This window comes from Primulina huaijiensis, chromosome 10, assembly GCF_012295235.1.
Source record: "Primulina huaijiensis isolate GDHJ02 chromosome 10, ASM1229523v2, whole genome shotgun sequence".
Taxonomy (NCBI): domain Eukaryota; kingdom Viridiplantae; phylum Streptophyta; class Magnoliopsida; order Lamiales; family Gesneriaceae; genus Primulina; species Primulina huaijiensis.
In genome coordinates, this window is record NC_133315.1 from 16,202,754 (window position 1) to 16,228,403 (window position 25,650).

The 25,650-nt window shown below is 35.3% G+C and overlaps 3 protein-coding genes across 11 annotated transcripts; 1 reads left to right on the forward strand and 2 right to left on the reverse strand.

The window, feature by feature from the left end:
- The first annotated feature begins 978 nt into the window (after positions 1 to 978).
- LOC140986521 (uncharacterized) lies at positions 979 to 6,115 on the forward strand. Of its 9 annotated transcripts, none has more exons than XM_073454797.1 (11): positions 979 to 1,323; positions 2,530 to 2,648; positions 3,152 to 3,446; positions 3,656 to 3,739; positions 3,849 to 4,337; positions 4,565 to 4,700; positions 4,783 to 4,945; positions 5,029 to 5,157; positions 5,254 to 5,448; positions 5,536 to 5,658; positions 5,753 to 6,115. In XM_073454797.1, exons 3-11 carry the CDS (start codon positions 3,173 to 3,175, stop codon positions 5,867 to 5,869), a joined length of 1,710 nt encoding a protein of 569 aa, XP_073310898.1. In that variant the 5' UTR covers positions 979 to 1,323; positions 2,530 to 2,648; positions 3,152 to 3,172; the 3' UTR covers positions 5,870 to 6,115. The 9 variants fall into 9 exon arrangements, with proteins under 9 accessions (XP_073310898.1, XP_073310902.1, XP_073310896.1 ...); XM_073454801.1 differs by having other exon boundaries at positions 979 to 1,319; XM_073454795.1 differs by having other exon boundaries at positions 979 to 1,297.
- A 3,268-nt stretch (positions 6,116 to 9,383) lies between these two features.
- On the reverse strand, positions 9,384 to 13,416 carry LOC140985666 (cyclin-dependent kinase C-2 C-like). Its single transcript, XM_073453543.1, has 9 exons — positions 12,605 to 13,416; positions 12,238 to 12,522; positions 11,753 to 12,070; positions 11,454 to 11,680; positions 11,272 to 11,370; positions 10,959 to 11,067; positions 10,388 to 10,879; positions 9,971 to 10,094; positions 9,384 to 9,845 (listed from the first exon to the last, which is right to left on the reverse strand). Exons 1-9 carry the CDS (start codon positions 13,073 to 13,075, stop codon positions 9,838 to 9,840), a joined length of 2,133 nt encoding a protein of 710 aa, XP_073309644.1. The 5' UTR covers positions 13,076 to 13,416; the 3' UTR covers positions 9,384 to 9,837.
- A 1,700-nt stretch (positions 13,417 to 15,116) lies between these two features.
- On the reverse strand, positions 15,117 to 18,093 carry LOC140986890 (chorismate mutase 1, chloroplastic-like). Its single transcript, XM_073455282.1, has 6 exons — positions 17,654 to 18,093; positions 16,475 to 16,697; positions 16,319 to 16,405; positions 16,048 to 16,191; positions 15,622 to 15,714; positions 15,117 to 15,514 (listed from the first exon to the last, which is right to left on the reverse strand). The coding sequence occupies exons 1-6, from the start codon at positions 17,833 to 17,835 to the stop codon at positions 15,275 to 15,277; spliced, it is 969 nt and encodes a 322-aa protein (XP_073311383.1). The 5' UTR covers positions 17,836 to 18,093; the 3' UTR covers positions 15,117 to 15,274.
- Positions 18,094 to 25,650: the final 7,557 nt, after the last annotated feature.

The window sequence follows — 25,650 nt, forward strand, 5'->3', positions numbered from 1 at the left end:
TATTGATAAAATCATACGAGCGTCCAAAGCAAAACATATTTTGATTGTCAAAATAAATCAAAATTTTAAAACTTCCGCTGTGTTTGGGCGCGTAGAAAACCGAGATCCAACAGGTTGTTGCCTTCTATCAATTTAGATAGACAAGGTAGGTGATATATATTAAGAATTGTTTAAATTATTTTTATCCTTGCACATATATTATAATCAATATTTTCAATTATTGAGTTATCATCGTAAATACAACTTCACATATTTATATTTCGAAAAATAATAAATAATTTTAAAAACATATGCTCTATTTTATAAACATTTTCGTATATTTAATAAAATCCACGCGTTATTAAAATTAAAGTATAAAAAAATCTCTCTTTTTTTACCATATATTCTTGTTATTGTATCCTAAAATTTGTATGAAATAGATAAAATAACTCACCGTTGATTTCAATTTATATGGCAATAATTATTCAAGCTAGAAAAGAGATTGTGATATATCATTTAGATTGCTCAGTCTAGGATTGAGTCACTATGTTATTATTACTTAGATGTAAACAAACTAAATTGAGTCGAATATGATAAAAAATTTAAAAGTTTTGAATTAGTTCTATTCGAGTTCAAACTCGATACGGAGTTTGCAAATTTTTAAAAAATTTGCTCGAATTTGATTTGAATTAAAGCTCAAGTTTGAGTTCAACTTAAAAGATTAAAACATGTTCGTGAACCATTCGAATTATTGCTCGAAAATAAATAATCAAAAGGCTCCAAATTTATTTAATAAATAATTATATTATATTAATAAAATATTAAGGCCCCAAACTATAGAACAAAATAATTCGAACTCGAGTTCGGCTCGAAAAAAGTTCGAACATGTTCGATTCGAATTCGATAAACTCGAATATAAATCAAATATTTTTCAAATCATCTCAGAAAACTCGTTAACCGACTCAATTCATTTACAAAATTACACTCTTCACTTTGTATGTTCAGACCAATGTTCAAATTACATTATAGTCAACGTCACACATTCAGTTATCATAAATGATAACAATATAAAAACAAGCAAAAGAAACCTCCAAATTTTCTTGCTTTGTTTCTCTCTACATTTTGTAAGAACGCGGAAATCTATAAAAAGAAACACTCGTTTTTGGAGAAAAAGGCGAAAAAAGGATTAGAATTGCTGTTTGGATCCGACGGTCATTTCTCTCTCTCGTAGCTCTGCAAATTGCTCTTCATCTTTGTGTATCCTTTCGGGAGAGGGGCACCCCGAGGAAGCCTTTTTTCCGCAGTTTCCTATTTGAATGTACGAATACGGCTGTTGACGCGTATGTATGTATTACGTGTGTACGCGTTTCCTTGAAATGTGTCCGTTTATACGCGTATGTATGATCGTGTTTACGTATGGATTCTGATGATTGGATTGATGTTGTCTTTATGATTAATGGGTTTTCAAGAAAATGCGTATGCTTTTCTCGATGATATTTTATAGATTTTCTTGTTTCTTAATTTTTAAAAATCGTTTCTTGGTGATTTACAGCTTTTAATTGGGTTTATTATATTTGCTGAGATGACATTATTTAGCAATTTATGTATTCCGCTTCTTGTCCGTGTGTGAGCTGTGGATTTGTTTTCACATTTCCAGTTTCTTGAATAATTCGGTGTTTTCCAATTTTTGAGGTTCTTGATGGTGACTATTAGTTATGTTGTGTTTGTATCATTGTGTACTGCATTATATACAGAGGGCCACCCATAGCCCATATATTTTTTTCTCGGACCTTTTTGTGATTTGTCTTGTATTGATCATATGATAAGGATCCATATCAAGATATTAGCATGAGGAAATAGATCATATGATAAGGATCCATATCAAGATTAAAATGAGGAAATCTAACCGGGAGGGCTGACTTATGGTATTGGGGATGGGAAAAACTCACATTGTTGGAGAAATTACTTGTGAAATTTAATAATCGAGGTGTCGACTGTAATTGCTTGCCGCTAGCCCGGGCTCCACCTAGTCCATTTGGGAAGTTGTCTTTGTCTGTATTACCCTGTTATCTTTTTCATTTTTATTTGATCTTAGAAAGTGGCTTTCCATGGCCATTTTCACCCACTCCTTTTTCTTTTTTAGAACTTTAGAACACATTGAAAAAGCCAAATATAAAAGTTGTGTTTGTTGGAGACACAATTATATGTGTTAAGGTCAGGGAGAGGTCTTGAATTCAAGCCCCATCACATCCAATTATGTAAAATGGATTCCACATTTCAAGATTAGAATAGGCTTATAAATTACAATAGAATACAAGTTGCGTGATAAAGATCAAGTTAACTTATGCTTCTAGAAAATGTGTTGTTTCAAGCATTTCGGTTAACTTTTCAGATATCTTGTAGGGATGTTTAACCTTGTCCTCCATGGTTTCCCCTAACATAATAATATTTGTTTACTTTTGATGTGATGTGGATTTCGTAACTAATTACCACCTCTTCTTGCAACCAACTGATCTTTTTGTTTCTCTTTTCCTCTCGTCACTTGTACAGGTCCTATGGGGGAAGTGGTGTGTACAATTGATCAATTTTGAGTTGAAAAGATTGTGTTGACCATAAGAAAGGGGACCCATGAGTACAAATATTGGTAAAAAAGGTTGAGTCGTGTTAAGGTATGATCACTGTAATCCTAAGTGTCGAGATGTATAATTAATTCGTAGCTGTCGAAGTTGGAACAATTAACACAAGAAACAAGAATTATCACTCTATCTGCAGCTGTACTATTAGACATTTCCACCTTTATGTATCTCATTTTGCAAATTTTGGAAAGTTGTGTCCTTGAGATGATAGAAGAAATTCAAATCTAATTCGTGCTAAATCGAGATAAACACTTCGTTATGTAGCATAAATTGTTAGATGTATTGGTCTCATTGGTAACTAGCACTTGCTTACCTGTATCTAATGGTTGATGCTACACGGAGAGTCTCTCATTCTAGAGTAGACCGAACATAGAAATGAGAATTTAGGAAATGATTTTGACTGTCGAAACTGAGTCTTTCTTGGAAGATGAAAAGTGCCATTTTTGGCACTTACTATATTTCATTTCAAGCACTTGGAGCTCTACTATATTATGTTACATCATATATCAGTAAAGTCCATATTTGGTTTTGCACAGATTTAGAACTGAGTTATCATAATGGGTGCTTGCGTATCCATACCAGCTACGACTTGTAAACCATCGAAGATCTCCAAAGTAAGGAAGAAACATCGTGGTCGCTCCAAAAAACATCATATGAATTCTGTTCTGGATGTAAACAGGAAAAGGGCTAGTGATGCTGGAGCTCGGGTGACAGATTTTGCTCTGAGTGAGTTTGTTCACACAACTACCACCTGCAGAAGATCTGAGGTGTCCAATTCCACGTTCCATCTCACTCAGTTGCAGTGGCACCATAGTCAAATCGATGCTAATGGTGAGTTCTTGATTATTGAAATGTTAATTTTGACAAAAAGGGTCATGCTAAAAAGACGTCAAGAGTCTAACTAAAGAAAATCAGTTTTCTTTAATATTTCTTGCATTTTATTTATGTCTAGTAATATCTTGAGCAACAAGAACTATCAAGTTATAATGACTAAAGACAGATTAATTTCTTGAAAATGATATATATCTGTGCTTTTATAGGAGTTAGCCAGGAAGACGCATGGTTCGACACACTTAGCATATTAGAGTCTGACTCGGATGATGACTTTAGCAGTGTACATGGAGGTAAAAAGATTGATATGTTTTCTTTTGGGTAACCAATGGTTTTTGTGTTCATGTCCAAGATCTTTTGCTGGTCTGTTTTTATGTATTCCTGTCAATTCTTGTTCCGCAGATTTCTTCCCCTACATTCCAAATGTACCAGTTATTCAGTACGAAACTTCGTCGTGCTTTTTGGATAGCAAGTGTAATTTCAAAGAATATCATGACAAATATCTGAAAGTAGATAAATGTATAACCGAGAAGCTCTTAAGCAATGATGGAGTCAAGGACTTGAAGGGGCTAACTTTCGTAAATACACAAGGAAAAGAACTTTCTGGTTTTGTGAAGAGTGAAGAATCTGGTACCAAGAAGAAGAAAAACTTAGACCGGGCTTTTGTGAGTTTTAATGGGTTAAAAGACGATAAAAAATTTTGTGACGAGAAAACTCCCCAGGATTTGTTGAAATCCGTATTTCCTCGGCTGCTTCCATCTGTAAGTTTTAATGACAAGATCAACCTTGCCTCAAGTTCAGGACCACAATCTCAAAGAAAGAAATCCACAACAGTCATCAGGCTTTCCTTCAAGAGGAAATCTGTTGATGGAGAAGAAAAAAATGAATTTCGTGAGTACTTTTTATTTATGGTACCATGATAAAACATTATCCCAGATAAACTTCAAGCATCCCTATTGTTAGTGATATTTGAGTTACTATATAGTTTGAAAGATTTGAATTGTATAGTTATCACTAACTATAGTCTTTGGTGCAGCGACAAATGATAGGTTCTACACATAATCAAACATTGAACAGGTCAATCTTACTCAACCTGAAAATAACTTTGATCTATCCAGGTGTAGCAACAAAGTACCTTTATCGTCCTAGAGCGGGACTTTTGATTCCATGTTGCACTGAAGAGAAGCCAACTTCTGGAACATGGTCTGCAATTGAACCCTCAACTTTTAAACTCCGTGGAGACAACTATTTCAAGTATGTTTCTCTCCTCCATCTGTTGTCCACTAAAAAATTTCAAGCGATTTCATCAATTTATTGACAATTTAAAGCATTGCAGAGATAAAAAGAAGTCTCCTGCACCAAATGTTTGTCCTTACCTTCCCGTTGGCGTTGATTTGTTTACGTCCACAAGGAAAATTAACCACATTGCGCAGCATCTTGAGTTACCCTCTGTAAAAGCAGATGGGAAAATTCCACCACTTCTAATTGTTAACATTCAGGTGATTTGATGTCCGATTTAAGCACCTTAATTCCACGTTTTTGGTTGAGGCCAATTTAATCTGATATAAATTTCATCACGCAGCTGCCCGCTTATCCAGCATCCATGTTTCTTGGCGATGGTGATGGAGAGGGCTTGAGCCTTGTCCTGTATTTTAAACTTTCAGAAAGTTTTGAGACAGACGTATCTCCCCAGTTTCTGGACAATATCAAGGTAATATATCGGTTTAATCATATGTACAATGCTATAAAATTCTAAGGGTCTGGATATTTAGAATATTCTACAGAAACCGATGTTTTTATGCTGCAGAGATTGGTGGATGATGAAATGGAAAAGGTTAAAGGTTTTGCTAAAGAATCAATTGTTCCCTTCAGAGAGAGGCTGAAAATCATGGTTGGGGTGGCTAATGCAGAAGACCTTGTATCAAATTCGACAGAGAGAAAACTTCTGAATGCTTACAATGAGAAACCTGTTCTTTCTCGTCCTCAACATGAATTTTATCAGGTGACAAAAGTCTTCCAATAAAGGCAAGATAATCATCAACACTTGTAACATGGTGATTACCAATATTTAGCTTCCTATATTGCGCAGGGTCCCAACTACTTTGAAGTCGATCTGGATATCCATCGCTTCAGCTACATAGCAAGAAAGGGACTTGATGCATTTCATGAGCGATTAAAGAATGGAATACTCGATCTGGGATTGACTATTCAGGTTCAATACGTTGAGCCAGCACTCATTCCTATTTCTTTCTTCTTCTTTTTTTCTTACTGAAATAGCTACTGAAGCCATTTTCTTGAAAAAACAGGCCCAAAAACCAGAGGAATTACCCGAAAAAGTCCTTTGCTGTGTGAGATTGAACAAGATCGACTTTGTTAATCATGGCCAAATACCCACGATTGTACGTCTTGATGATGATGACTGAGACCATATTTAGCCATGTTATCTGGCCTTTCGAAACGGCTAGAGAAAATTTCCAGGCTATCATGGTCTTCCTCCTCTTCCCGATCCAAGTCCAAGCTATCCCACAACCAGTTATCAAAATAAAAAGAATCTTGTTTTGTTGTTGATTCAATCACATTTTTAACGTCTAAAATTTTACCCTCTGATAATTAACATCTTGTGATAATTATGACTCCAACAATTTGGTATGTTAATTTTTTCATCGATTTCTCCAAGTTTTATTCCAGCATACAAGATTTATAATGAAGAAGAATGTCATTTATTATTTTAGTGATCATAAAATTTCATGTCACTTGCATGGAATGAATATAACAAAAATATAAAAAATATTTAAAATTGTACTAAGTATATATATTTTTTTATTTGATTAGTTAATTGCAAAATCTTCATGATGTTTGAAGTATTTTTGTTAAAAGTGAGCAAGTTTTTTGAACAATAAATTTTTAGATTTAAAGTAATTAGCCAGACTCTTTAATTTCTTGATTTAAAGTGTTCTCAACATTAAGGGGAGCAACAATTTTTTTTAGATTGAACCAGAAAAGAGTTTATCAGATTTATAAAACAAATTGTTACAAAATCTTATGTACAGATTTTGGATGATGAACAATTCATAAGGGATTTTATGTGCTAATTACATCAACCATTTGTGAAAAGTTAAAGACATAAAACCTCCTAAAATTATTAATTTGTTAATATATTCTTTATTTTTTAAAACTCAAACACAGTTCACCCTTGTGTTATAAAAACTTAGTAGTAGAGGATTTTATAGTTATTTTTAAAAATATGAGGTCTAAAATGCTATTAATTTTATATAGGTTTTTTTAAATGTGAGATGTCGATTTTACGGACTCGGAATTAGATTAGTCATCTATAAAAAAAATTAAACAAAATAAAATTAGATTAGATTAGATTAGTTCTACACACGTAATGTTTGAGCTGTTATATGATTTAAAATATTGAAGTTAAACAGTCACCACCAGCTATAATTTTTTATAAAACCGAGATTTTTAAAAGTATTTTGAAGATCTAATTTTGCTTGAGAACACGGGCACCTAACTAAGTTGACGTTATATTAACTGCACAATAAATGTTTTTCCCCTTTTATGACCAATATAAATGCGGGGTCCTTAACTCCTAATTATTATTACAAGACAATTTGATTAAGGTTAATTAATTACAGCAGAAAACGAGTTTAAACTTTCTTTACAATGAACCCAAAATACATTATTTGTATACTAAAAATAGTATTTCATCTGACATCATAAAATATGTCCACACATGATCAAAACCTACTATATACAAACAAATCATATCATCGGGACATGCCCCGGTATATAGATACATATATCCACTGAGATAGACAATAAAACCTCAACTCAGATGTGACTCCCTCCAGAAGTACCCTCTCCGGTCTCCGATATCCTGGAGTACCTGTCATTGCCCACATACAAAGACAACAACAGCGCCCTCTGGGGTGAGCAAAGCTCAGTCTGAAACAACCACAATATATACCACAAGTATCTAAACAACGATATATGATATGCAATGCATGTATGTCGTGGAGGTATCAAATCAAATGCCCATCCACTGGGCATATATTAGAATCAATCAAATCGCTATCAAATCAATGCTCGAGCTGACACACCGACCATAAGGGATGATCGTATGATAGCGTCGGCAAAGCGCCATCAAATCCCAAATCTCAATCAATCATCGGGGCCACTAATGACTATGCTTTAAGGGTCACATAATGCCAAACATAGCATCGTGTTCACAAACCCCAGAATCAATTCCAATCATAATGGGTATCCAAGGATCATAGCTCAACGTGTATGTCATGTATGTCACATCAATTCAACAAATAAGGCATATAGACATATTCTCAATCAAATTAATCAAACATATATCATATGATACAGATACCTGTTGTATGTTACTCGGTCGCAACATACCTTAATTCTTCGTTTCCAGTCCACTGTAGCTTTAGATTTCAGTATAAAAATCTATTTACATCAATAACATATTCATTTCAATCAATAAAATCATTCAAAATCAACCATATAAGTTTCAAATATCTTTTGAAACTTTGAAAATTCATAGCAAATGGAAATCATAACATAATTCAATTTCGACTTCGAATACGAGTTTTTTGTCGGTTATTCTATCGCATATATAGATCTCGACTTCAAATACATGATATTCCAGTATTTCAATAATTAAAGTTGTTGAAACCAAAAGAATATTACCTCAAAAGAAAGCTCTTGACGCGATGATTCCGAATATATAATTTGTTTCGAGTTCTGATATCATTTCAAGGTAGATTCGTACGTTTGAATTCGATTTCCAACTTGTTTCTTCGACTTTCAGAGGAAGAAGGAAGGAATTTCTCGTAAAACTCATTCTTATCACTTCTTAAATAGGACAGCAGTACGCGCGCGGTGGCGCCAGAACTCGCGCGGCCGAATTTCTCGTAAAACTCATTCTTATCACTTCTTAAATAGGGTGCAACAGCAGTAGGTGCGCGGTGGGGCCAGAACTCGCGATGCCACGCGCGTACTGCTGTCTTAGATTTCATTTTCCACCAGCCTCACTCAATTTGGATATCGGATGCGAGAGTTATGCTTATTCTCCCAAAATATGTCAGTGCAAGAACTGCAACGGACACAATACACTTCGGGATGATTTTGCCCCTATTTCTAAATAGATTTGGACAAAACTCAAAAAATGAAAATTTTAGTACTATGTATTAGCTTTCTAATGGAATTGGTCTCATTTCATTTGGACTAATACTCAGATAGTTATGCTAAAAATCGTAACATGTGTCACTTTTTCGTTGCGGTTCAACATACTTTTCAACACAAATCAATTTCTAATACAATATTTCATTATCACAACATATTTTCTCTAAGCACATAACAATCTCATGACTTATCGATAATCACATTATGATTTATGATGATATGATATACGGTTCTTACAATAAATGTTTTTATGACTGTTGTTTGTTGTGAATAACAAATGCCATTTTTGTTTTTTCAGTTCCCATTTCTGATTTTTTAGTTCATAAAGATGTTTGTTATTATTAGTTCTCGAACTCGAGATTTCGTCCCGCTATAACCACGATAAACGCTTTTATAACCACCAAGAGTGAAGTATAAAATTTAAGTTCAAAGCGCTATAAATATTATTGTCTTTAAAATTTGTGATTTACTTTTCTACACGAAATTTTCCCACTGAGAATATTCAGGACTACTTGAGTTATTGCAACACTTCTTTAACAAGTAACTTAAAATCTTTACTGGTCAATTTTTAAATAAAGTTCTAGACGACATGCTGTCTAGACCGTTCCTCTACTGCATCGATACTAATAGAAGCATTCGACAACCAGAAAAAAAAAAAAAAAAAAAAAAAAAAAAAAAAAAAAAAANTGTCGAAAGTTTTCAAGTAATACCTGAACAAATATAAGAACGGGGAAACATAAGTTACAGTGTCTTAAACCATTGCTTTTTTAACAAAAAAAAGTTACTGGACTCTACCATATTAAACAACTACAAAATGCAAAAGACAACATTCGAATCTCATAGCATACATAAACAAAGGTATTGAGAGAAAAAAAGGGTATAGAAATGAAGAAAGTTGGTCTAGTGTTCTTCTGCTACAATGAGTAAAAGTTATACTTTACAAATATATTGGATGTTTATCACAAATGATCACCTTGTATTTGTACTTCACTTTCTTTATGCCAGGCCATGGATCGAGCTAAAAATTTTCGCGCAGTTGATTTGATATCCAAGCAAAAATTGGTGCAACACTCAATATTTGAGCGAAAAAAAGCTGGAGAAGCTAGCACCTTTGTTGGAGCCCCCTCGAGAAGTTCTATCACATGAAAGTTTCATGCAGCCTTTATCCATACATTATTGGAACCTTGAATCACAAATCTGCAGAAAATACAGCAGAACGAAGATTTCATTGAGAAAGTAAATTTGGGTTCTCAGTTTAACTAGATGCAATGGCATGTAGGAGTAGAACACGGATCTGCCATGATGGCGTATAGCTTTCTCACCTTTGTAAAACCGGGATCTATGAAGAGTTTGGCTATGCTGTATCGAATCTATTTCTTGAGACTGATGAATCAAAGACCCCGAATATCCAATCCTGCCTTTCTTCCTCTTGATATGATTATAGTCCTGTTGAGATCAAGGGAGAATTAGATTCGGCTTGTCAGAAATTCAACACGTCCCTAGTCGAGGGAGGCAATTTCATATCTTTTGATGAGGCCAAAAAACAGGATTTCCTTTAAAAAAAACATCTACAGTTTGAATCTTTTTTTCATGTGAGGGGGTTGATTGCCCCCGCACCCCCTCTGGTGGATCCCCACCTGCCCGTGGACCTTCCACCACATAAGTCTGCGTGAAAGAGATTGACACAAAAAACACAGGGAAAGCCTATCTACAAGTATTTATATATCCCATTGCCTTACCAGTGATAATTCCTGTGGGTCACAGCTATCAGATTGGTCAAAAGAATCGCGATGATGATGAATTTGCACTCTTTCCCTACTCAAGGGACGCTTGCCTGCTGCATCACCATGAACGTTTCCTGAAAATTCATTGGTATCTAGCATAGCTGATTCCAAATAATCTTGCGTGCAAAGTACACTGGATGGCTCTAACGCATTGAACTTTTGACTTCTTGAACTGGTATGGTGGCTATGTAACCTTTTAAATACATCCTGCTGCTTTTGCCTTTTGCCCCATGCGAAACCGTTGGATCCTGTCACTTGAACAGGTACAGAACGGATGCTGGATCCTTGAGATTCATGTGTCATCTGAGAAGCTTCAGACAAGGCCTCTGATTTTGTATCATAGGATACGTTCATTGACATCCTAGGATCGATTCCACCTCTTCTACGATGTATATTTGTGCTGCCACCGTGGTTTCCACGAGCACCGTGCATGTTGGTCTCGACCTCCTTTGAAAGAAGAAGAAAAGTTAGTACAAATGGCCATCTAAAAGTGCGAAAAAAAACCATGCTCAGAAGGAGAGAGAACCTCTGTCGGAACAACTCTGCAGAAATCACTTGGTTCTTGCAGAGTTTTGCGGATACTACTTGAATTTCTTGAACCAGCTGGGACTCGTGCAGTGGTGCCCGTCTTCTTCCTGAAAATTGGCAAACTTTAGTTTGATATTCGAAGAAAATGGTCACTACAAATGGCTTATGCAGAATGTCATTGTACTCGGTCTATCATTTTCGTGCTATTAGTACTCTCCAAACTATGGTTAAACTAATCTTGTGTGCACCCATATATTGTAGTCAAATCAAATCTAGACATTTTAGTGCAGAAAATGAAACAGGTATTTCACCTTCTTGCTTCTTCACGGAGTTTCGCATCAATCTCCTTGTTTGGTGGGAACTTAGGCAGGCTTGATGGATCACATGCATAAGGTTTTGTATTGAAATACCGAGGAAAAAGTAACAAAGCCATAAATAAAGAGCTTTGTGTGATAAAGTTGGCATATTCAATTGTTTTATTAGAAATCTTACAACAGAATCAAGAGAAGAGGTAGCAGTTCCACGCTTGTATGGTTCAATGGAAAGAAATGTCTCTATAAGTTTAACTGCACTCTTTGGAAATTCTTTACATCTTTCTCGAAGTGTACTTTCGTAAGGATGCTGGGGTTTAAACATCGTCGCGAGAGGAAGTCTTGATGTTTTCCAGTACTCATCCGGTGGAGAACCACAAAGTTTGAAGATTTTATGCAATTGCTCAACCTGCAGAAGCAAAAAATTAAGCACTTTATTGAATTTGTTATGAATCGAACTCCATATCGAGAACATTCATACCTCGTTCCTGCCCTTAAAGAGAGGCCTTCCAAGAAAAAGCTCAGCAAAAACACAGCCTACGCTCCACAGATCAACTGATTCCCCGTAACTCGTTGAGCCCAAAAGCAGTTCAGGTGGGCGGTACCATAGAGTCACCACCCGACTAGTCAAGGGTTGCTTGTTTTTCGATCTCAGAAAATTTGCCAGACCAAAATCAGCAATCTTCAGAATCCCTTCATTATTTACCAAGACATTGGATACTTTAATATCACGATGCATCACTCCTCGAGAATGGCAATGCTCCAATCCACTCAACAGTTGTTTCATGTAGCACTTAATCTACTCTCAGAACAAAAACTCCAATCAGAAGACAGAACTGAGTTTTCTTCATAATCTTAATATCACCAAAACAATTCATGATTTCACAAAATCACAGTTCTAAGTACTCTGAAAACCAAAGTTGCTTAAGTATATAAAAATCAAGTGCTAAAATGTCACAAACTAACCTGTGAATCAGAGAATTTTATGTCAGGGCATGACAACAACCCAGAAAGGTCGTGTTCCATATATTCGAAAACAAGATATATACTACAGGATAACCGGGAAGTAATGACGCCCTCCAGCTTTATGATATTTGGATGATCAAGCTTGCGTAGAATCGTAATTTCTCGAGCCATGAATCTCACACTCTCGGGCTGAAAATTGTCAAACCGTACTTTCTTAAGTGCAAAGAGCTTACCAGTCTCCACATCACGAGCTCGGTAAACACTGCTGTATGTACCTTGTCCAATCTACATATAGGCAAAGATGGAATTATATCGATTATATCGAAGTTTCATGAATACAAATATGTCGCCTAAGCTATTACATTACCTTTTCGAATCTTTCGAATTTGTTTGATTGCAAAGGAAGCCATCCGTCAATGGCTTCACCAGCCACAGCCGAGAGCCACGCCGGCCATCCAGCAGCCACGTGCTCGCCTTCTATCAACCTTCCGAATTTAATGCTAAAAACAACTTTCTTCTCGGAGGACCCTTTCTTTAATGCCTTCAAATTTCCAGAGGAATCCAGAAAACCGTGTCTTTTTCTCCCAGATTCCTCCTCCTCCGCCACGTTATCCACCTCCACCTCCTCATCCTCCTCCTCTTCTTCCTCCTCCTCCTCGGGCTCCTCCTTTATCTTCTCCAAAGGGCCAAATCCTGGTTTGACATGTAAAGGTCCAGAAGAACTCAACCGTCTCGGCCTATGGCTAGGGAAAGCAGCTCCAACTATGGCGATGACAGAGGCGGAATCATCAAATTCAGGAGAATCGGCCTTTATATTCTTGGAGCTAACGCAACCCATGACCCACTAAAACCCATTAAAAGAACGTACCCGCCAGTGCTAACATCCAAACTGATCGAAATGGGCCAAATTCTTTAGGGGTTGAATGGAAATGACTCACCCCTATAACCGCATCAATGCGGTTGCGTTGGATAAAGAATTTGCTCAGGAAAAAAACTGTGAAAATTCTTCAACAACGGAACCTTATTGCGGAGGGGTGACGCGAGAGAGAGAGAGGAGGGGAGAGCGGGAGATTTTCTTGTCATTATTCTTCGTCACATCTGAATGTTTCTGTTGCGAGATATACGGGCACAAAGGGAAGAAATTGATTTGCATTTCGTGTGTACGATGAATGGTTCTTCGACGCTTGTTTCTTGATTTTGAGACAGTTGAGTTCCAAGTTTCTGTTGGTTCAACAGAAAGCACGATTATACATATCGATTATTAAATATGAAACATTTTTGTTAAAACCACAAATATTTGGTCTTATAATTATTATAAGAGTCAAAGTAATTAATTCGATTATCATGAATTACAAAAATAGGTCTCTTGTGACTCACGAATCTTTATCTGTGAGACGGGTCAACCATACCGATATTCACAATAAAAAGTAATACTTTTAACATAAAAAGTAATATTTTTTCATGGACACAAAATACGACCCGTGAGACTGTCTCACACAAGTTTTTGCCGAATTACAATTAGTACAATTATTGGAGAGAGATTATCCGGATGAATTTCTCTCCGAAGATCCAAACAAAATTGCAGTTGAATTTAATATATTTTCAATTTTAGAATCTCACGCAGAATTTACCAACTGAATATATCTCTCTCGAATAAATAAAACTAAACAATTTCTACAAATAGGAAAATGGATATTGTCTTATAAACATTGTGAGATTGATATATAATTTGTAAGATGACTCCAAAATCAATAAAATTTCACTAGAGTGGGAAGTTTAACGCGGTTGGTAGTGGCTTAAATCAAGGTTTTGAAGCTCAAAATATCTTGCAAGATTTCAATTATTTTCTTTAATCCAATATATATATGGTAAAAACTTGTGTGAGACGGTCTCATGGATTATATTTTGTGAGACATGTCTCTTATATAGGTCTTCCATGAAAAAGTATTACTTTTTATGCTAAGAGTATTATTTTTTATTGTGAATATCGGTAGGATTGACCTGTCTCACAGATAAAGATGCGTGAGACCGTCTCACAAGAGATATACTCTATATATATAATGTAAAAATCTATAAAATGATACTCAATAAATTAATATTTCTAAGATAATAGTTTTATTATTATCGAAAAAATTTATGATCCCGTCTCACTAAATTTATAAATATAACTAGAAAAATTTAGTACAATATTATTATATTGTTATCAACTTTTTCTTGAAATTTAAATTATTTCAGATTTTATCTCTAATTTTTCTCATTGCATCCAAAAAATTTGTCATCGCGTTCTCGAATTGCAGCAAAAAAATATATATATGAAGAGTTGTTGGAGCTATGAAGGCTCCCTTCCGCATAATTAAATTCTAAAAGTTACATTCGTATTATACAGTCAATCTTATTTGATTATTCAATATAATAGATATTATTTAATTTTATTTTAAAAAAATAATGAATATCATGCCTTAGTTTTTATAAATAAATATTTGCAATGAAATTTATTTTTATATTAATTCAAAGAATACGATAGAGTTTACTAAAACAAAATCATTTTTATATAATTAAATTTAACACATTTTGGAATTAATAAAATTTAGTGGTTCTACCCCAATGTTGTTTTTAAAAAATGCAAAAAACTGGTGTGATACGATCTCACGAGTCGTATTTTGTGAGACGGATATCTTATTTGAGTCATCCATGAAAAAGTATTACTTTTTATGCTAAGAATATTACTTTTTATTGTGAATATCGATATGGTTACCCGTCTCACAGATAAAGATTTGGGAAACCGTCTCACAAGAGAATACTCTTTCAAAAAATCTCACATACAATCAAAGCTACCAAACGCTAGTATATGAATCCCAGATCGTGAATGTGTGACCAAAAATCATTCAATTGGTGTAAAATTTATTTTCATGAGATATTTAGAAGAATCTAACCTTATTATTCTCACATTATTACATTGTCTTGCGTGTATTCTTAAACAAAACATAGACACCCCGAAAATGTTAGCTTTCTTGAAAAACAAATGAATCTATTGAGTTCAGTGAAGTCTTCTCAATAAATATTCAACCTGGACTTCCTTTGTCAATGGCATGATCCAGTCCCAATACAAATCACCAACCAGGGCCGGATTTATTTTGTATGCCGGTTCAGTGATTTCTTCGTATTCATTATTGACATTCATCTCTTGCCCATATGTTCGGGTTTTTACTTCAACCCTTCTCTTGATCGCCTCTTCAACGGAAGTGTATGTTAGCAAATCCATCAATAGGGCTCGATCCTGCAACACAACCAAACAAAAACAGAGCAACTCAAAAGTCACATTCTTGAAACGGTGTTAGCTCATGCAGATTGTTATTTGTTAATGACACAAGTGTGTAGATTTACTTGTGTCTTGATGGCCGATTCATAGACATCCGGGGAAGCACGAAACTTTGCTTCTGCTACGAATTTACCATAATGAATTCTCTTAGAGAGGGCCTGCAAATTGAGATCAGCACCATCATTCTTTCCATATCTGAGCTGAACTTATGCCAAATATTGCCTGGTTACAGACTAAGTTTGAATGGTATAGTATTCATCACACCAATTGAAAATTTAATATGAACCGCAAATATGTTTGTAATAAAAGTCGGATATGATTCCATGTTCTCGATGTCAATGAAGCAACCTCAATCCATGATTAACGACTTGTGAGGAGATCGTATGGCTGGTTTATTCAGAGTGAAGACATAATTACATTCACAATACTGAGGCCTGGATAAGTAAGTTTCTCTTTAGCAATAAAATCTTCTCATACCAACTAATGCATACCTGCAAGCAAATTGTGTCACGAGTCGCGGCTGGTCCATAGTTACCATCATCACCTTCTTTGACTAACCTTGGAAGAAGATTTTTAAAGTACATATTCCATACTTGAACATTGATATTGATTGAATTTGATGCTGGATGCAGAACCTATATGAATTCAAGAAAGTATCCCTTGTTTAATTTAAAACCGTGTAATAAAATTTAGAGAAAACCAAAAGATTAGTCCTCATACATGTGAGCACATGGACAAGATTAAAAGGTATATATGTTTTACCTTGGGATATTCTAGAGGGGGTAAGATTGGTTCAGGTAGGTCATGTGGAAAGAAAGGATGCTCATCTGGGCACTTGTATCTTCCAACCTAAGTTAAACTAAATTAGAAATTGCATATCTTTTAAATGTCAGAACGGTTGGGAAAGACTCGGCAAACCTTTGCATGAAGCTTTTCGGTTTCTTTGACCATGAACTCAACCAAAGAGCCGTTGAACCCATCAATGGCTAAAGAATTGGGATCATACGTCACTGCATTGTAACAAAATTGAGCCCTTCCTACTAGGCTATATATAATACTATCCTCTTGCTGAATCAACGAATTTCTGATACCGTCTAGAGTGTAGCTCTGAGTTTCATCTACCCTATTTTTCGGTGTCAATCTGAAAGAATACAAAGAAAACTTGAGAGCGAGATCCAATTGAATCGATCATCTTTCTAAAATCAGAAAACAAGTGGTGAACATGCACAAAGTGTTTTTCTCCCGAGTAAAGTCCCACACGATCTCATCTTATTCTTGTAGAAAGCGCATGTAACACTAGCACTAGCAAATCAACATCTACTTTGATTAGTAACAGGGAAACAAATTAACGAAAAATGACTGATCTCCACGGGAATCCATCCATATATAGATAGTAAAAACACATTCCACAAGAGGACATTACAAATTAATGACCACCAGGTTGTCACAAGTTTGTCTATGAATATGCCACCAATGCAAACATCAATTCTTCAAAAAACATGTACTTAAATGTAAGAGGTTTAGAACAAATATAAAAAGAATAGAACCAAAGAACAAACTAGTCTACTGGTCATCTCAAGATAGAAGAAAAAGATACATAATTCAAGAAAGGCCCCGAAAAGTGCTCCATATTTTACAGGTTGCGGTACATGAATTATGCAAATACTCCACAAAGCATATACTCATCACACAATGTGCTGCCATTTGATTATCCTGGAAGGGCAGACCCAACATGGAAAATGGAAAAAAAAAAAAATTAAATTTCATTGTTGAATTCCGTTGAATCACCCTGGTTTCCCATCAAAAACTCACCCCAGAATCTTAGGTCAGCTCCTATTAATCAAGAAAGCAAATCCAGCTCTCCGAAAGGCAAATCAATATTTGAACATCCAATTACGGGAACATGACTTGAAATTCCTAAAATTAACTCCGACCACAACTCATCTACTTCATTGACAAGCAAAAACTACCCAAGTGCGAAGAAAACATTTACGAGCCCATGTGTAAACCAAAACACGTGAAATTGCGCATTGAAAAATAGGACCAAGAAGACCTAAAATCTTGAAATCCAATCCAAGAAGAAGCAAGAATCTTTACCCAGGCGTGGTAGCAGAAGCTTGAAACGCGACACGTATCGTTAATCTTGACCTGGGTAATCGAAAGCCACGATCTTTAACCCGTGTTTTTTGGGGGAAAATAATGCTTTGTCGTAAAACCCAGGAATCACTACTTGGACTCGACACAGACAAAAAGGGCGACCTCAAAAGCTTCGCTTCCATATCCCAAAGTTAAAAAATAACCCACTACAACAGACCGACTTCGCTGCCGTGCGGGGCGGCGGCGGAAGCAGCGGAGTTAGTAATAACAAGTGGCAACAGAGAATACAGTAAATAAGATCCCGCGTAAGAAAAAAAAAAGATCTATTTTACGGTTGCGGACCCATGATTCATGAATTGGCGTTGTTTGAATGGTTGTTGAGAATCATCAATCAAGATGAGCCGGAGTAGGTGTAAGAGAGAGACAGTGTTTCAATTCCAAGAGGATTCGTTAGTTTTTTAGTATTAGTGTCATTTTTTTAATCCAAATTACATTTCGTACGGCACCACGATAGACCAAAGATAATTATCATGTGGATCATAACATTTATAATATTATAATAATAAATATATATAAAAAAACCGTATATAAAATCGTTTCATGAGTCAATTTTATTAAATACATTTCTATCTGATCTAATTTATAAAAAAATATTTGTTTTTATATCAAAATTATTATTATTATTTCAAATATAGATCCGGTTGACTGATCTTACAAATATAGATCTTTAACATCGTCTCCAATTTACTCTAATTATATATGTGTGTGTGCGCGCGCACATATATTGTGTCTTTATACATTCATATTTCCTTTTTGTTCTTTATTCTTTGAGTTAAGTTAATTTTTTGTAATAAAATTATGAAATAGTTATGTTCAATCTTTGTAGTTTTTTTATTGTAGTTCCTAGTCATTGTTAGAATAATGTGTAATTTTTTTAAATTATGATGCAATTATATAAATATATGAAACTTACTACATAAATTTTTTTATAAAGAATTTAGTAACTATATAAAATATATGTGTGTAAATTTTTGTGTGCGTATGGATAGTATTGTGATTTGAAAATTTATTTATTTAAACAGATATATATAGTATTGCCAATTTGTCATTAGAAAATTGAAATATTATCATTGTACTTAATGCATTAATTATTGTTATTATTTAATTTGATACATTGTTCATATCCGTTATGTATTTCCATGTTGCCGAAGGTTTGTTTAGCTAGATAATATATACACGTTTGTTTTTGGCTAAAGTTTATCTTAATCCAATTACTTTTGAAATTACAGTTCTATAAGAATTCGAATGCAACATACGTAAGAGTATGAAAAGTAAATTGATTGTGATTGTCCCGTCAACATTTTTTCAGTCGAGCTTCTTACGTAAAACATGTCCAATATGATTTATTTAAATAATATGGTTTATAGATTATTGCGTTAATCCGAGTGTTTATTTAGTTCACACAAAAATTATCAACTTCGAGTTTCGTCGTCATTAAAAAAAAGAAAGTATTTAATTGAGCTTATTACTGACTTATCATACCGTTTGGTTCGTTATATTATTTATCCATATTTTTATCTACATTTTTATCCAATCTAATTTCATATTTTGTGCACCATATTATTTATTCATCTACCAATCATTTAACTTACATCAATCAAATTATTAATCATTTATTTTACATAAATCAAATCACTCAATTTAAATTACAATATTGCTCTTAACAAATAATATTATAAATATTTTATTAATATTTTCAAAAAAAATAAAACGGTAATATCACATTATCTCAAATTTAATCAAATCAATCAATCAAATTAAACTTTATATTAACTATATTTTTATATATTTTATTATTAAAAAATATTACATATTTCCATACTATTTATCTTATACCACGAATCAAACAGTACCATAATCTATTGAGAGTTATAACATCTAAAAATTATTGGTTTAATTTTTTTATTAAAAAATTTATTAAACTATTTATAAACTCTTTTTCTTTTAAAAGAAAATTGCATTGTTGTAACTTATTTTAATATTTTAAAAGAGCAAAATATTATCACAAATATTACCATTATACATACATACCATCATAAAAGTTCATATTTATTTATTTATTTATATAATAATACAATATGTCATTTTTTTTATTACTGTTACAAATATCTTATAATACATGTCATACCAATATATATTTATTCTATAAATTTATTTTATCTACCTACGGTTCTAAACATCTTATTATAAAAATTAAAAAAAAACTCTTATTACATTGTATAACGAAATAATTTTAGGAAATAAATATCTTATTTGGTCCAATCTATGAAAATATATTATGTTTCATTTTATACCGTATAAAGTAGGTCGTCTCTGTTGGGGAATTACACCCCCGAAGCGATGCCGATCACGATGATAATATAGTACCCAAAACTTACGAAATCAAATAACCAACAAGAACACAAAGATTTACGTGGTTCACCCAATATAGGCTACGTCCATGGAGCACTGCAACTTTTATAACTGGAAGAAATATTACAACAAGTGTATACACCAATACACTCAATATTTCTCACACTCCCAACCCGAGTATACCGAGAAAATAATTTCTCTAACTCACACAAGAGAATTCCCGCACTCAAGAAAAAAATACACTCTTTTTTTCTATGCACTCTCTTTTTATCAAAGCTAAAAAGCTTTTGATTTTGGGATACAATAACTGAAGGAATTGAGCTCTATTTATAACTAATTCCCTCCAGCAACTTTCTTAACAAAACCGATGTGGGATTGAGAAAACATGTTTTAATATTATATTTGTGTGGGCCCCTCCACTTGCCTAACAATTCTCCCACTTGAAGACTTGATTTCAATCACGTCTTCACATCATCATTGCAGCAGCTCATATCTCCTCATTTATTCTTGCAGTCCAACTGAAGTTGAACACAACTTCAGTTTGTCAATGGTTACCGTCTTCGTGAGCATGGCTTTATTTTTACTTCCAGGAATCTTCTCCAGCATCAAGACTCCATCTTCCAGCACTGATCTGATGAAATGGTACCTAACCTGTATATGCTTTGTCCTATCATGATAAACAGGATTTTTTGCTAAATGAATAGCACTCTGACTGTCATAGTATAATGTGCTATCTTCAAGCTTCTGACCCAATTCCTCCAGAAAGGATTTCAACCATATCATCTCCTTGCTAGCTTCTGTAACTGCAAAATACTCAGCCTCAGTAGTCAAAAGCGCAACAATCTTTTGCAGCTTAGACACCCAGCTTACAACTGTACCACCTAATGTGAACACATATCCAGTAGTACTTTTCCTGCCATCCAGGTCACCACCCATATCGGCATCGACAAAACCCTGTAAGCCAAATTTTGATCTCCTGAAGCATAAAGAACAACTAGCAGTACCTTTCAAATACCTGAGAATCCACTTAACTGCTTCCCAGTGTTGCTTTCCTGGATTACTCATAAACCTGCTCACAACTCCCACTGCATGTGCTATGTCTGGTCTTGTGCACACCATTGCATACATGAGGCTTCCGACAGCAGAAGCATAAGGAACCTTATTCATATAAGCCTGCTCCTGCTCCGTCGATGGTGATTGTGCTTTGGTTAGTTTGAAATGACTAGCCAAAGGAGTACTCACAGATTTAGCTTCATCCATATTAAATCTGCTAACCACCTTTTTCACGTACTCTTCTTGAGATAACTTCAAGAATCCATTCACCCGGTCTCTGAAGATCCTCATTCCAAGGATTTGCTTTGCAGCACCCAAATCCTTCATGGCAAATTCCTTTGATAAATCTTTCTTGAGTTTATCAATTTCTTCCAGACAAGCTCCAGCTATCAGCATATCATCTACATATAGCAGTAGTATGATATAAGAACCGTCAAACTTTTTCACATAACAGCAGTGATCAGCTTGACACCTTAGGAATCCATTTTCACTCATGAATCCATCAAACTTCTTGTACCACTGTCTTGGAGCTTGTTTGAGACCGTACAAGCTCTTCTGAAGTTTGCATACCATTCTCTCTTTTCCCCGTACTTCAAAGCCCTGTGGCTGCTTCATATAAATTTCTTCATCTAGGTCACCGTGAAGAAACGCAGTCTTTACATCCAACTGCTCCAAATGTAAGTCTTCCTTCGCCACTAGTCCAAGTACAGTCCTGATAGTGGTTAATTTAACCACCGGAGAGAAAATCTCGGTGTAATCAATTCCTTCCCGTTGTTGAAAGCCTTTTACAACAAGTCTTGCCTTGTACCGCTTGCTACCATCATGCTATTCTTTTCACCGATACACCCACTTGTTATGTAACGCCTTTTTGCCTTGCGGAAGTTCTGTCAACTCCCACGTCTGATCGGATGACAGTGAATCCATCTCATCTTCCATGGCCAACTCCCACTTGGTTGAATCACCATTTTACATTGCCTCTTCATAGGTCTCCGGTTCACCTTTGTCTGTCAGCAAAATATAGTGAAGTGCAGGGGAGTATCTCTCAGGTGGTCTAATGGTTCTCAAAGATCTCCTGAGTTCAATCACCGGAGTTTGTGGGTCATCATCTTGTGCAGTTTCTTTTTCATCTTCTTGGTTACTTGTTTTCGATTCATTCACAGGAATGTTTGTCAATGGCACTTCATCAGTCTTCTCGACTTCAGGACATTCATCTCCAGCTCCAATGTCTGACTTGTCCTTGTACAGAAATTTCTCATTAAAGATTAAATCCCTGCTCCGAATGATCTTCCGATTTTGGTCATCCCAGAAACGATAACCAAACTCATTATCTCCATAACCAATAAAGAAGCACTTCTTTGATTTCGGATCAAGTTTTGTTCTGCTTGCTGAATCAATATGAACATAGGATAGACATCCAAACACTTTCAAGAAAGAAAGGTTTACTTCTTTGCCGCTCCAAACCTCTTCGGGTATTTTGTAGTCCAGTGGTACCGAAGGTCCTCTGTTGATCAGATATGCTGCAGTGTTAACAGCATCAGCCCAGAATGATTTTGGCAATCCAGAATGCAATCTCATGCTCCTTGCGCGTTCATTCAAGGTCCTGTTCATCCTTTCAGCTACACCATTCTGTTGAGGTGTACCAGGAATGGTTTTCTCCATCTTGATCCCGTTCTGTGCACAATATTTCTTGAACTCATCATCTTCATATTCTCCACCATTGTCAGACCGTAAGCACTTCACCTTCAAGTTGGTCTCATTTTCCACCATGGCTTTCCACCTTTTAAAGGTCTCGTAAACATCAGATTTATTTTTCAGAAAATAAACCCAAACTTTTCTACTCGAATCGTCAATGAATGTGACATAGTATCTCGAGCCTCCAAGGGATGTCACAGGAGATGGTCCCCATACATCAGTATGAACCAGCTCCAACTTTGCTGCTTTCGGTTCTCTACCGCCTTTTGAAAAGCTCACCTTCTTCTGCTTTCCAAAGATACAGCTTTCACATAGTTGGTGTTCAACAGTCTTTAATTCTGGTAGCTTTCCTTTTGACACCAACATCTTCATTCCCTTCTCACTCATGTGTCCAAGTCTATAATGCCATAGACTTGAATTGGCTCCAGCATCCACAGCTGCTAATGTGTCTCTGCAACTGGAAGTCATATACAATGTTCCAGTTTTCTTTCCTCGAGCAACAATCATGGCTCCTTTGTTCACTTTCCAGGAACCATCACCGAAGGTCACATTGTGGCCTTCATCATCGAGCTGTCCCACCGAGATCAGATTGCGTGTCAATTTTGGTACATGTCTGACTTTGTTGATTTTCCAGACAGATCCATTTGACATCTTCATCCGTACATCACCCATACCAACAATTTCCAAGGGTTTTCCATCAGCCAGGAAAACTTTTCCGTAATCGCCAGCGATGTAATTATCAAATACATCGCGATCACCAGTGGTATGAAACGAAGCTCCCGAGTCCATAACCCAAGAATCAACAGGGCTTTCCATGGATAATAGCAGAGCATCATGTACTTCCTCAGTGACAGCATCGGCATTATTCTTCGTTAATCTGCAGTTCTTTTTCAGGTGACCAGTCTCACCACAGCTCCAGCACTTCATATTCTTTTCAAAGATATTTTGGCCTTTTTCATTTCTTGACTTGGATCTACCGCGCCATCGGTTGGAACTCCTTTCACCACTCCTGCCTCTTCCTCTGTTATCAAGATTTAGAGCAGATCTCGATGATGTTGCTTCACCCGAGTCTTTCCTGCGAACTTCTTCAGCAAGGATTTGATCTCTAACATCATTGAGTTGTAGTTTCCCTTTTCCAACAGAGTTGCTAACCGCTGCCCGCATCGGTTCCCAAGTTTCTGGTAAAGACGCCAGAATAATAAGTGCACGAATCTCATCATCAAATTTGATGTCCACCGATGTCAGCTGGGAGACAATCGTGTTGAATTCATTTATGTGTTTTGCCACCGAAGCACCTGCTCCCATCTTCAAGTTGAATAACTTCTTCATGAGATGTACTTTGTTGTTTGCTGATGGCTTCTCGTACATGTCTGACAGAATGGTCATCATCTCCTCCGTGGTTTTGGCCTCCGCCATGTTATGCGCCACGTTCTTTGTTATGGTCAATCGTATGACACCTAAAACCTGTCGGTCAAGGAGCTCCCAATCATCATCCTCCATTTTTTCCGGTTTCTTTCCTGATAGAGGTTGATGCAGCTTCTTACTGTACAGATAATCTCTTATCTGTTACCGCCAGAACGAAAAATCTGTTCCGTCGAACTTGTTGATTCCTGTTCCCGATCCATCATCTCCGGCCATCACTTCTCTAGCTTTAGCAAAAAATCTAAAAAATCTTTTCTGATGTGGAAGATCAGACAAAGCTGCAACCACAGAGCTTACTCAGAATTCTTAAGAATTTTCACAACAAGGCTCTGATACCAGTTGTTAGGGAATTACACCCCTGAAGCGATGCCGATCACGATGATAATATAGTACCCAAAACTTGCGAAATAAAATAACCAACAAGAACACAAAGATTTACGTGGTTCACCCAATATAAGCTACGTCCACGGAGCACTGCAACTTTTATAACTGGAAGAAATATTACAACAAGTGTATACATCAATACACTCAATATTTCTCACACTCCCAACCCGAGTATACCGAGAAAATAATTTCTCTAACTCACACAAGAGAATTCCCGCACTCAAGAAAAAAATACACTCTTTTTTTCTATGCACTCTCTTTTTATCAAAGCTAAAAAGCTTTTGATTTTGGGATACAATAACTGAATGAATTGAGCTCTATTTATAACTAATTCCCTCCAGCAACTTTCTTAACAAAACCGATGTGGGATTGAGAAAATATGTTTTAATATTATATTTGTGTGGGCCCCTTCACTTGCCTAACAGTCTCATCTTACGAATATAGATCGATGAAATCGTCTAAGAAAATATATTCTTTTTAAAAGTATCACATAGTAGTTTAGAAGATGACTATACAACTCATATGATATAAGAATTCATAAAATAGTTAAAATAAGATTGGACAAATATCTCGAAATAAACTTTCTGGAATCGTTGAATTTTAAATCGCGAGATTATTATTATTATTCAGATAAATTATTTATTTTTTAAATTATAGAGGTCAACCCAAATGATGTAGACATCCACGTAGACGTAACAACTGATGTTACATGTTTCCTCACATTTGAACATTTCAACTAATTATGTGCTTCACATCCTCCGATTTTATTTTATTTTATTTTTTAAATACAAAATACAAATCAACGGTTCATGGAACATTCACCGGTTTTTTTATATAAATAATTATAAAATATTGAAAATTAACGTGTGTGGTGGAGTTCTATAAAAATACTGCAAAACTCCACCACTAAGAGCATCCGCATTCGTTACCATTATAACACTAATCACCTCATCAAACATCGTTGGGTTCACATACCACATACACATTATATTAACACATCTATTCTATCACATTCATTTAACATTAATACTCAC

Excerpts from the sequence above, each read along its gene's own strand:
- LOC140985666 (XM_073453543.1), bottom strand. The coding sequence starts at position 13,075 with ATGGGTTGCGTTAGCTCCAAGAATATAAAGGCCGATTCTCCTGAATTT. Across the intron at positions 11,068-11,271 it reads CTCCGTGAAGAAGCAAGAAG|GAAGAAGACGGGCACCACTG; the intron begins GTGAAATACCTG and ends GCCAATTTTCAG. Across the intron at positions 10,880-10,958 it reads GCAGAGTTGTTCCGACAGAG|GAGGTCGAGACCAACATGCA; the intron begins GTTCTCTCTCCT and ends CTTCTTTCAAAG.
- LOC140986890 (XM_073455282.1), bottom strand. The coding sequence starts at position 17,835 with ATGGAAGCGAAGCTTTTGAGGTCGCCCTTTTTGTCTGTGTCGAGTCCA. Across the intron at positions 16,406-16,474 it reads CCGAAAAGCTTCATGCAAAG|GTTGGAAGATACAAGTGCCC; the intron begins GTTTGCCGAGTC and ends AGTTTAACTTAG. Across the intron at positions 15,515-15,621 it reads AATCGGCCATCAAGACACAA|GATCGAGCCCTATTGATGGA; the intron begins GTAAATCTACAC and ends GTTGTGTTGCAG.
- LOC140986521 (XM_073454797.1), top strand. The coding sequence starts at position 3,173 with ATGGGTGCTTGCGTATCCATACCAGCTACGACTTGTAAACCATCGAAG. Across the intron at positions 3,447-3,655 it reads TAGTCAAATCGATGCTAATG|GAGTTAGCCAGGAAGACGCA; the intron begins GTGAGTTCTTGA and ends GTGCTTTTATAG. Across the intron at positions 3,740-3,848 it reads CTTTAGCAGTGTACATGGAG|ATTTCTTCCCCTACATTCCA; the intron begins GTAAAAAGATTG and ends CTTGTTCCGCAG.